Raw genomic sequence first — 12875 nt, forward strand, 5'->3', positions numbered from 1 at the left:
GTAGCTCACCACCACCTTTGCAAGGGCAATTAGGGATGGGCAATAAATGCTGACCTTGCCAGCGATGACCACATCCCAGGAACAGTTTTTTTTTAAAGAAAAACAACATGACTTGCTATGCCCTGGTGATATTTTCATGAATTAGCAAATGTCCCAACCCATCTCAGACAGCCTGCCCCCTCCCAGCTATCAAACTGCACCCACCTCCAACCTGCAAGCTGTATAAAGTAAGAGATTCAAATTGAGTCATTTTTAAAGTAGCACTTGAGGCATACAGCAAAAGTACAACACATGCAGAAAGGCTAGACTTGTATAAAGACAGGGTGGGAGTCAGACAAATAAAAGTAGAAAACAAAAATGGGAGAAAATGTATGGAGTGCGAGTGGAAGTTATAAGGGAATTGGATAAATACTTGAAGGAGAAATAGTTGCAGGCATATGAAGAAGGAAAGGGTTTTCTGGATTTCTTAGAGCTGGCACAGACTTGATGGGCTGAATGACCACATCACGTACTATTCATGACTCTATAATGGGAGATCAACTGGAATCTCAGGTTTATAAAAGAACAATGGGGCAGTTCTTGAAATTGAAGAACTTTAACTTCAGTTTATCACTATCTGGTAAAAACCCTCATTCCACTGAAGTCAATTTGACACTTTGGGCTAATCTGTGCAATTCTGATTCAGTATAACTTATGATTGTGAGTATAACAAAGTGCTCGAAATGAACTTAAGTCATTGCAATTTTATTCTGTAAAAATACATGATGCCCTTTTTGTATTTTGCATTTCCAGGAGCTGCAAGTGAAGGTGTTTTGGCAAATTTCTTCAACAGTCTTCTCAGCAAAAAGACTGGCTCTCCTGGAGGAGGTGGTAGTAATTTACAAGGTTCTGCAAAGAAGGGTGGTAAGCAGTTGATTTTCTCTTTAAAGAATGCTTAATTACTGGGCTTTATATATTGTAATAGCAATTGCAAAGTATTTTGAATCATATTTCAACTCTTGATTGACTTAGACCTGAACCTTTTGCAGTAACTTTTTAAAAGTTTTTTTGTAACAAATGTGTTAGGAAGAGATTACCATCCAACTGGGATTGTAAATTAGTTACATGCAATAAAAACTTGTTAGAATGTTAATATTCACATTAAAGGAATAGGAAAGTTTAGGTGATTGATATATTAAAGTGTTCCTCCATTTGAGTTTCTCTCAATACTCCCACAACAGTGACTTCACTGATTTGGAATGGAGTGTTTTAATCCAAAAAACAAATGGGTTTGGGTTGAGTGAGATGTTTAAAATTTGAGCCCAGCCCACCTCAAACTCGCCACCTTCTGGTTTTAATGGAGACCTGGGGGAGGGGGGTTGGTGGTGGGGGGAAAGCCAGGCAATCAACCTGCTCCCAGGATGCAGGTTACTCTTTTAAATATTTTAATGAAGCTGAGTGCCTCAGACTTTACCTTCATTATAAACTTCATGCTGGCTGGCTGAGTTTAACACAGCAGCTGAAGGAAGGTGAGGTCTGCTGGATCTAGCAGGTAACTGCCTTTCCAGCACTGCTTGCCTTCTCTCATCTCATTGTTCCCCTGCCACCACCCCCCACCCCCTCCCCAAGCCATGATATCCCACCAAATTGGCCTTTCCAATCTTTTTCCCCCACCCCGATCTTTATAGTCCCTCCTGTGCTCCCTGGGTGCAGCCTCCTATTTCCCCCGATATAGTTAACCCACATTATATATTGTCCTGAAATAGGTATTTATTCTGATTTTCGTTCAGTTGGTTCATCAACCTATGCCATGTTCAATATGAAGGTTGAAATACATTCAATGATGAAGAAAGCCTGCTAAAGTTAGGTTATTCACTGACCTCCTGTGCTGCCTAAATGTGTCACCATTTGTATATGCTATCCTGACCACACACTCAACCTTGACATCTCCCACAGTCTCTTCTCCCAGGTTGCAATCTTTGACGAGGTCATCTCTTGTCAGCTCCTTGCAACTCTCATTATCAGCACATCCTATGCTCTTACAACACCCCTTGGAGAAAAAAAAAATCCCAAGTTACTTGGAACTGTACTTTCAAACTCTCAACTACTCAGCCTTTGGCCCTTCATTTCCCATATTACTTCTGCAACTGTTTGATGAACCTCCACTTTTGATGCCCTTGTCTCCAGGAAAATCTTCACTGTGTCACATCCACCCCGTTTCCCCAGTATGTTTCCCATTTTCCCTTTGTCCAAGAGCTGCAAATGAAAGCATTTCTGACACCCAACTGACTTAGCCAACTATTGCCAGACATAACGAGTGTTATTTGTGTATCAGTTGTTTAAGGAGGGCATCAATTGAGGTTTAGCTTGAGCAGAGACACTTACTGAAACTGTGGTCTGGTTGAGTTAGGAGGAATATACTTGTTTCACTCTAAATAAATGCTAGGCTGAGTAAAGATTGGCTCCGGTACTATCCTTCACCAACTGGCTTTCTGGAACATAAGCAACCAGTTACTGTCTTATTTTTCAGCTTTGGCACTAAGGTTAGAATTCCATTTAGACTTGGGATACAAGTCCCTCTGCGGTCCCTCTCCCTTAACATAGTTAACCCATGTCATTTCTCACACAAATGTCTATCATTGCAGGTTCTAAAGATTTGGGCACTCAAACACACAATAAAGTGCCTACCTTTGGTATACAACTTTTTTAAAGTCTGGCAGGAGTGGAAAATGGAAAAGTTCTTGGTTCTTAGCGATGCAGGTGCACAATTTCACAAAATAACAGCTTTGTCAATAGGTTTACCAGCTATAATGAAAAACTTTCCCGTGCGAATAAACACAACACCAAATATTATGAATCCAATCCTACAGTATTTTAGAAAATCTACAGAAACAGTTGAACAATTTTGCTGAGGTAATTCTGTTTTTATTTTGGGATAGGTAGGGAAGAATGCTAACAGAAAACTCAATAATTGTGTACTTTAGAGCAAAGCTAATCAAATAAATTCAAAATACCCCATGCAGTAACTGGATCAGCAGTTGAGTTCAGAAAATTGCATTTAATTAGTTCCCTTTCCTTTTAAAAACAAAAAAACTGCGGGTGATGTTTAATGATGCATGTAATGAATCCTATTTACTGAACATTTTTATGCCATGTGTAAGATATGCAACTGGGGAAAATTGCAGGAAAGTCTGGTGGTTTTAACTTTTCAGACAACAATGAGATCTTCCTTTATATCCTTGCATCGTTTTGTTGTCCCACCATTGGCATCAGTTGTGATAGAAACTGTTTCTCTAAGCTAAATGTAAGTATTGCACAGTAATTTGTACATATTTGAACAGTATTCTTGGGATAATTTCTCCACAAGCATTTGTCTTTGTCTGCTTTGAACACTGAAAGAAGAAAAGAAAAACTTGAATTTATATAGTGCCTTTCGTGACCTCAGGATGTCCCAAAGTGCTTTACAACCATTAACAACATTTTGAAGTATAGTCACTGTTGTAATGTAGGAAGCATGGCAGCCAATTTGTGGACAGCAAGCTCCCACAAACAGCAATGTGACAATGACCAGATAATCTCATCTTTTTTTTCAAGTGATGTTGATTGAGGGATAAATATTGGCCTGGACACCAGGGATAAACTCCCCTACTGTTCTTCAAAATAGTGCCATGGGATCTTTTACGTCATCCTGATATCTTTGTAATTGCAGTACTCTATCAGTACAGTGGGTGGCGCAGTGGTTAGCACTGCAGCCTCAGCTCCAGCGACCCGGGTTCGATTCTGAGTACTGCCTGTGCAGAGTTTGCAAGTTCTCCCTGTGACTGCGTGGATTTTCGCTGGGTGCTCCGGTTTCCTCCCACAGCCAAAGACTTGCAGGTTGATAGGTAAATTGTCCATTATAAATTGCCCCTAGAGTAGGTAGGTGGTAGGGGAATTGAGGGAAGGTGGGGATGTGAGAGGGTAATGGGATTAGTGTAGGATTAGTATAAATGGGTGGTTGATGATTGGCACAGACTCGGTGGGCCGAAGGGCCTGTTTCAGTGCTGTATCTCTAAATAAATAAATAAATACTGCACTGGAATGTTGGCCTAGATTTTTGTACTCAAGACTCTAGAGGGATACTTGAACCCACAACCTTCTGACCGAGGTGAGCCTGCTACCAACAGCTGACACTCATTAACTTGACTTTTCCTCTGGTTGCTATGGTTGTAGGTCTCATACTAAACTACAGTTATTCAGCATGTGCACCAGAAATGCACCTTCAGTTATGGAATCTCCTGGGAGGCAAAAATATGAAGGCTAGCAAGCAACCAAAACTGGGAACAATATTCTAGATGCAGCTATGCTGTGACCATGTCTAGTTTTATATTTCTAGTTTTCCATTTAACTTTTTTTTATTCATTCATGGGATGTGGGCATCAGTGGCTAGGCCACCATTTATTGCCCATCCCTAATTGTCCTTGAGAAGGTGGTGGTGAGCCGCTGCATTGAACCACTGCAGTCCATGTGAGGCAGGTACACCCACAGTGCTGTTAGGAAGGGAGTTCCAGGATTTTGACCCAGTGACAGTGAAGGAACGCCGATATAGTTCCAAGTCAGGGTGGTGTGTGACTTGGAGGGAACTTACGGGTGGTGGTTTTCCCATGCAGTTGCTACCCTTGTCCTTCTAGTTGGTAGAGGTCGCGGGTCTGGAAGGTGCTGTCTAAGGAACCTTGATGCGTTGCTGCAGTGCATCTTGTAGATGGTACACACTGCTGCCACTGTGCGTCGGTGGTGGAGTGAGTGAATGTTTGTGGATGGGGTGCCAATCAAGCGGGCTGCTTTGTTGTGGATGGTGTCAAGCTTCTTGAGTGTTGTTGGAGCTGCACCCATCCAGGCAAGTGGAGAGTATTCCATCACACTCCTGACTTGTGCCTTGTAGATGATGGACAGGCATTGGGGAGTCAGGAGATGATTTACTCGCTGCAGGATTCCTAGCCTCTAACCTGCTCTTGTAGCCATGGTATTTATATGGCTACTCCAGTTCAGTTTTTGTTCTATGGTAGCCCCTAGGATGTTAATAGTGGGGGATTCAGCGATGGTAATGCCATTGAATGTCAAGGGCAGATGGTTAGATTCTTTCTTGTTGGACATGGTCATTGTCTGGCATATGTGTGGCGTGAATGTTAATTGCCACTTATCAGCCCAAGCTTGGATATTGTCCAGGCCTTGCTGCATTTCTACATGGACTGCTTCAGTATCTGAGGAGTCGCGAATGGTGCTGAACATTGTGCAATCATCAGCGAACGTCCCCACTTCTGACCTAATTATTGAAGGAAAGTCATTGATGAAGCAGCTGAAGATGGTTGGGCCTAGGGCACTACCCTGAGGAACTCCTGCAGTGATGTCCTGGAGCTCCAAAGATTGACCTCCAACAACCACAACCATCTTCCTTTGTGCTAGGTATGACTCCAGCCAGCAAAGTGTTTTCCCCCTGATTCCCATTGACTTCAGTTTTGCTCGGGCTCCTTGATGCCATACTCAGTCAGATGCTGCCTTGATGTCAAGGGCGGTCACTCTCACCTCACCTCTTGAGTTCAGCTCTTTTGTCCATGTTTGAACTAAGGCTGTAATGAGGTTAGGAGCTGAGTGGCCCTGGCGGAACCCAAACTGAGCATCACTCAGGTTATTGCTAAGCAAGTGCTTCTTGATGGCACTGTTGATGATACCTTCCATCACTTTACTGATGATTGAGAGTAGGCTGATGGGGCAGTAATTGGCCAGGTTGGACTTGTCCTGCTTTTTGTTTACAGGACATACCTGGGCAATTTTCTACATTGCCGGGTAGATGCCATTGTTGTAGCTGTACTGGAACAATTTGGCTAGAGGCATGGCAAGTTCTGGAGCACAGGTCTTCAGTGCTATTGCTGGAATATTGTCGAGCCCATAGCCTTTGCACTATCCAGTGCCTTCACTCGTTTTTTGATATCACGCGGAGTGAATTGAATTGGCTGAAGTCTGGCATCTGTAATGCTGGGGACTTCAGGAGGAGACCGAGATGGATCATCAACTCTGCACTTCTGGCTGAAAATTGTTGCAAATGCTTCTGCTTTATCTTTCGCGCTCATGTGCTGGGCTCCCCCATCATTGAGGATGGGGATATTTGTGGAGCCACCTCCTCCAGTTGGTTGTTTAATTATCCACCACCATTCACGGCTGGATATGGCAGGACTGCAGAGCTTAGATCTGATCCGTTGGTTATGCGATCGCTTAGCTCTATCGCATGCTGCTTACGCTGTTTGGCACGCAGATAGTCCTGTGTTGTAGCTTCACCAGGTTGACACCTCATTTTGAGGTATGCCTGGTGTTGCTCCTGGCATTCCCTCCGGCAATCTTCATTGAACCAGGGTTGGTCTCCTGGCTTGATGGTAATGGTAGAGTGGGGGACATGCCGGGCCATGAGGTCACAGATTGTGGTTGAGTACAATTCTGCTGCTGCTGCTGATGGCCCACAGCGCTTCATGGATGCCCAGTTTTGCTTGCTAGACCTGTTCGAAATCTATCCCATTTAGCACGGTGATAGTGCCACACAACACGATGGACAGTATCCTCAATGTGAAGGCGGGACTTCGTCTCCACAAGGACTGTGCAGCGGTCACTCCTACCAATACTGTCATTGTCATATGCATCTGCGGCAGGCAGATTGGTGAGGATGAGGTCAAGTATGTTTTTCCCTCTTGTTGGTTCCCTCACCACCTGCCGCAGACCCTGTCTAGCAGCTATGTCCTTTAGTACTCGACCAGCTCAGTCAGTAGTGGTGCTACCGAGCCACTCTTGGTGATGGACATTGAAGTCCCCCAACCAGAGTACATTCTGCGCCCTTTCTACTCTCAGTGCTTCCTCCAAGTCATGTTCAACTTGGAGGACTACTGACTCATCAGCTGAGGGAGGGCGGTAGGTGGTAATCAGCAGGCGGTTTCCTTGTCCATGTTTGACCTGATGCCATGAGACTTCATGGGGTCCAGAGTCTATGTTGAGGAATCCCAGGGCAACTCCCTCCCGACTGTATACCACTGTGCCGCCACCTCTGATGACAGTGTCTGGGAAATTGTCTGTAAGGTATGATTCCGTGAGTATGACTATATCAAGCTGTTGCTTGACTAGTCTGTGTGACAGCTCTCCTAACTTTGGCACAAGCCCCCAGATGTTGGTAAGGAAGACTTTGCAGGGTCGACAGGGCTGGGTTTGCCGTAGTTTTTTCCGGTGCCTCGGTCGATGCCAGGTGGTCCGTTCGGTTTCATTCCTTTTTATTGACTTCGTAGTGGTTAGATACAACTGAGTGGCTTGCTAGGCCATTTCAGAGGGCATGTAAGAGTCCACCACATTGCTTTGAGTCTGGAGTCACATGTCGGCCAGACCAGGTAACGACAGATTTCCTTCCCTAAAGGACACTAGTGAACCAGATGGGTTTTTGCAACAATCGGCAATAGTTTTATGGCCATCATTAGACTCGCTTTTTAATTCCAGATATTTTATTAATTGAATTCAAATTCCACCTTCTGCTGTGGTGGGATTCGCACCCATGTCTCCAGAGTAATACCCTGGGTCTCTGGTTTACTAGTCTAGTGACAATACCACTACACCACTGCCTCCCCTGTCCTAGCTATACACCCTAAGACCCTATTCACTTTTTCCTAGGGCCATTCAATATTGGTCATAGTTTTTGAGTGTTGAAAATCTATGAACTCCCAATGCCACCCCCCCCCCCCCCTTCCTGCATAGCCACAAGTGAATAACTTCATGATGTCTGTTTGAAATTGCTACAGCCAAAATGTGCCATGCTGCTTTTATCCAGATTGAAGCAAATCTGCCACCCCTGGACCATTTCCCCAATGTATCTAAATTACTCAACAGTTTATATTGTTCACATCCTAATTCCTTCATGAACCTTTGAATCATCAGCAATCCTAAGGATTGTGTCCATGGTGCCTTCATCCAAGTCATTGTTAAAAGATGGTGAAGTGCAACAGTCCTACTAGCAATCCCAGGGGAACTCCACTCGTGATCCAACCCAATCAGAGCTCCTGTTATAAATAGCTACCATCTGCTTACGCGAATGCAGCCGTTTTGCAATTCAACTTAAAATTTGATAGTGCCACAGGACACAATCTTCACTGCAACACTTTGTCAAAGGGTTTGAAAATCAAAACATGCGATATTAACTGGCTCCTATTCAAAAAGTTTGACCAAATTGCTAAGACAATGTGAGAGAAAAATGGGAAGAAAGCAAAGGAGACTCCTTGTGTTTGACATTGGTAAAATCTGTATTTATGAGCTAAATTTCAAAATTGTTTCCCTTCTCATGCTGCAAATTTAGTAAGACAGAAATGCTACAAGTTAACCCCACAATCTTTTAATTGAACTCTGTCCTTGCATTAATGTGGGGTATTACTGTTAAGTGAGTTCTGTCCCTCTACGTTGATCCCTGTGCCCCCCAAATGGACTAGCTGAGTAGAATCCCTAATAATCTAACTGTTATTTTATTTAAAGTTTAAATAAAGTTAGAAAAAGCATCTGTTAGACAACCCTGTACTCTGAGACAGATGAATTGAATGCACTACATCCATAGCCATTTACTAAGTTCATTCAGTGACATGACAAATAAACCAGAGAATGGACCAGTATAACTAAGGATCTCCAGTTACACAAACGAACACTTATAGCATTCAATAGCCTGTTGTAAGTTACAAGCCTTCAGTTCTAATGCCTATGACATGGGCATCAGTTCTGTGGCCTGACGAGTCTTTTTCCATTGTTAAAAATAACTGGTACCAGACAAATAATGTTAGTTTCCATTGCAAAACTTTAGCTAATTCAGCCTAAAAATCTTGATATTAGAGAAATTGCTTTCTGAATGCCAATTCATGGTTGTTTTCACAGCCTAGCTAATAGTACATGAAAGGAAAGGGCCTTCATTTATATCGCACCTTCCACAATCACAGGAAATGCCAAAGTGCTTTGCAGCCAGTTAATTACTTTTTGAAGTGTAGTTACTGTTGTAGGGAAAAGTGGCAGCCAGCTTGCACACAGTAGGGTTTCCACAAACATTATTGAAATGCATGACGAGCAGATATGTTTTAGTAGTGTTGGTTGAGGGATAAATAATGGCCAGGACATCAGGAGAACTCCCCTGCTGCTAGAATAGTGCCATGGAATGTTTTACATTCACTTGAAGGCAGACAGGGCCTTCGTTCCACAATCATGGACTCCTTTTGCACTGTAATGATTCTATTCGGCCCATCGTGTCCACTGGCTCTCTGAAAGTTCAGTTCCCTCAGTTCCATTCCCCTACCGTCTCCCCTTAACCCTGCACATTCTTCCTTTTCATATAACAGTCTAATTCCCTTTTGAATGCTTCAATTGAACCTGCCTCCACCACGTTCTCAGGCAGCGCATTCCAGACCTTAACCACTTGCTGCATGAAAAGGTTTTTCCTCATGTTGCTTTTGATTCTCTTACCAAATACTTTAAATCTGTGATCTCTCATTCTCGATCCTTTCACGAGTGGGAACAGTTTCTATCCATCAAATTACCCCTTAGCCTTCTCCTCCAGGGAAAACAGTCCTAACTTCTCCAATCTATCTTCATAACTGAAATTCCTCATCCCTGGAACCATTCCCATGAATCTTTTCTGTACTCTCTTCAATGCCCTCACATATTTCCTTAAGTGTGGTGCCCAAAATTGGACGCAGTACTCCAGCTGAGGCCGGACTAGTGTCTTATACAAGTTCAACATAACTTCCTTGCTTTTGTACTCTATGTCCCTATTAATACAGTATGCTTTATTAACCGCTATCTCAACCTGTCCTGCCATCTTCAATGACGTATGCACGTATACACTTAAGTCCCTCTGCAGCTGTATCCCCTTTAGAATTGTACCCTTTATTCTGTATTGGTTCTCCATGTTCTTCCTACCAAAATGAATCACTTCACATTTCTCTACAATGAACTTCATCTGCCACCTGCATGCCCATTCCACCAACTTGTCTGTCTTTTTGAAGTTCTACACTGTCCTCCTCACAATGCTTCCAAGTTTCATATCATCTGAAAACTTTGAAATTGTGCCCTGGTACACCAAGGTCTAGATTATTAATATATATCAGGAAAAGCAAGGGTTCCAACATTAATCCCTGGGGAACTCCACTACAAACCTTCCTCCAGCCTGAAAAGCATCCATTAGCCACTACTCTTTGTTTCCTGTCACTCAGCCAATTTCGTATCCATGTTGCTACCGTCCCTTTTATTCCATGAGCTACACATTTGCTCACAAGTCTGTTGCGTGGCATTGTATCAAACATCTTTTGAAAGTCCATGTACACCACATCAACTGCATTTCCCTCATCAACCCTCTCTGTTACCTCTTCAAAAAACTCCAGCAAGTTAGTTAACCATGATTTTCCCTTAAGAAATCCATGCTGGCTTTCCTTAATTAACTCACATTTGACTCCATGTGACAATTGATTTTGTCCCAAATTATTTTTTCTAGAAGTTTTCCCACCACCGAAGTTAAACTGGTTGTAGTTGCTAGGCTTATCTTTACACCTTTTTTTGAACAAGGGTAACGTTTGCAATTCTCCAGTCCTCTGGCACCACCCCCGAGTCTCTGAAAGACTGAAAAATTATGGCCAGTGCCTCTGCGATTTCCACCCTCACTTCCCTCCGTATCCTTGGATACATCTGATCTGGTCTTGGTGCTTTATCCACTTTAAGTACTGACAGCCTATCTAATACTTCCTCTTTATCAATTTTAAACCCCTCTAGTGTCTGACTTACCTCCTCTTTCACATTGCCTGGATTGTATCTTCTTCCTTGCTAAAAACAGATGCAAAGTATTCATTTAATAGCTCAGCCATGCCCTCTGCCTCCAAGTGTAAATCCTCTTTCTGGTCCCTAATCAGCCCCACTCCTCCTTTTACCACCCTTTCACTATTTATATGCCTATATAAGACTCTGGGATTTCCTTTAATATTAGCTGCCAGTCTCTTTTCATGCTCTCTCTTTGCTTCCCTTATTTGCTTTTTCACTTACCCTCTGGTCCTTCTAATAGTATTTTCTACCTGGCATCTGTCATAAGCACACTTTTTCTTCTTTATTTTAATCTCTACCTCTTTGGTCATCCAGGGAGCTCTGGATTTTCCTCTTCGAGGGAACATACCTTGACTGTGCCCGAACTATCTCCTCTTTTGCAGGTAGTCCATTGTTCATATACCGGTTTTCCTGCCAGTTTTTGACTCCAAATTATTCGTCCCAGCTCCATTCTTACCCCATTGAAGTTGGCCTTCCCCCAGCTAATTATTCTTACCTTGGATTGCTCTTTGTCCTTTTCCATAGTCAGCCTAAACCTTATGATACAATGATCACTATCCCCTAAATGCACCCCTACTGATACTTGATCCACTTTGACCACCTCATTTCCAAGAACCAGGTCTAGCAGTGTCTCCTTTCTCGTTGAACTAGCAACCTACTGCTATAGAGGTTTAAAGTCTCATCCCAAATCACCTCTCACAGCCAACAGTCCTAATTCACATTGACCACACTACTGAGATTCCTCCAAATGCTGCATAAAAGAATGCAAAACTATTCTTAAGAATATTAGTTGTTGCTTCATAATTTATTGCATGATCGTGCTATTTGTGAGGAGACCCATAGTAGTATTTGAAGCATACTGAACTAAATTGCTCAGTGTCGGGAGTATAACCAACACCTCAGATAGTTTAATAGTTAAACACTTGATTTGTACATTTTAGAATTTGGTATTGTATGTCTGATGCAGAATGGATTCTTGTTCTAAATTTCTTTTTGTTCTGTATGTGGTGACAGTTGCTGCAAGTTGTTGGCCTCGTTAAGGTCAGTGTTTTTGCTTCAGCTTTGAGCTTCTGGAATCATGAAGGTTGCACAAATTAATTTTCTTCCACAGTGGCTGAGCATGCCAGTTCTTTATTTCTGTCTGCTTTAAATTTTAATGCCAATTCTTGCCTGCTTTGAGCCATTGCACACAAAGGAAACCCAGTTTAATCAATTCACAGAGAATAGATGGTCCTTACCAACATGATTGGCAGCGATGAATATTGGTCAAGCATGTATGAATAACCACAGCTGCACTGGAGTTCTGGGTATCCTGATGCATACTTTTAAAAAAATTATATACAGTGTCCAACCTATGCAAGTAAAAATTTGATCTGGCACAATGAAGAAAATAAACCTGAAATTTTTGGAAAATGTACTGACTTGCAGTCTATCTATTGAATATCATCAAGGGAGCTAAGTGCACACAGTGTCTGTGTCCATTCATAAGTGTTTTATGTGCTAGAATCTATGTCAATTCATTATGTTCTTGAATCAGACCCACATTGGATAGGGCATTTTGTTTTTATGGATGGAATCGCAGGATATAGTCCTCCAAAACATCAGTACAAATCCCAGAATCCTTTGTAATAACCAGTAATAGTCCCGTACAATAAAAGTGACATTTTCACAACTGGAGTACTGTGCGCAGTTTTGGTCTCCAAATTTAAGAAAGGATATATTTGCATTGGAGGCGCTACAGCAAAGGTTCACTAGATTGGTCCCTGGGATGAGGGGGTTGTCCTATGATGAGAGGCTAAGTAATTTGGGCCTGTATTCTCTGGAATTTAGAAGAATGAGAGGTGATCTCATTGAAATATAAGATTCTAAAGGGGCTGTGTAGGGTAGACACAGAGATTATTTCTGCTGGTCGGGGAATCTAAAACACGGGGGCACAGTCTCAGGATAAGGGTCTGATCATTTAGGACTGAGATGAAGAGAAAGTACTTCACTCAAAGGGTTGTGAATCTTTGGAATTCTCTACCCCATGGGGTTGTGGATTCACCATCATT

The 12875-nt window shown here is 42.6% G+C and overlaps 1 protein-coding gene across 3 annotated transcripts in view; it reads left to right on the forward strand.

Annotated features, from left to right (window-relative positions):
• The window catches only part of dync1li1 (dynein, cytoplasmic 1, light intermediate chain 1), an 84288-nt gene that overhangs the window by 47529 nt on the left and 23884 nt on the right, over positions 1–12875 (forward strand). For 2 of the 3 annotated variants that reach the window (XM_068012097.1, XM_068012116.1), the window contains exon 12: positions 793–903. In XM_068012097.1, coding sequence (XP_067868198.1) covers positions 793–903 — 111 coding nt within the window. Of the gene's footprint in view, positions 1–792; positions 904–11838; positions 11866–12875 lie in introns of all 3 variants that reach the window. The other variant, XM_068012106.1, reaches the window with a different exon arrangement.

Source organism: Heterodontus francisci, chromosome 2 (assembly GCF_036365525.1).
Source record: "Heterodontus francisci isolate sHetFra1 chromosome 2, sHetFra1.hap1, whole genome shotgun sequence".
NCBI lineage: Eukaryota > Metazoa > Chordata > Chondrichthyes > Heterodontiformes > Heterodontidae > Heterodontus > Heterodontus francisci.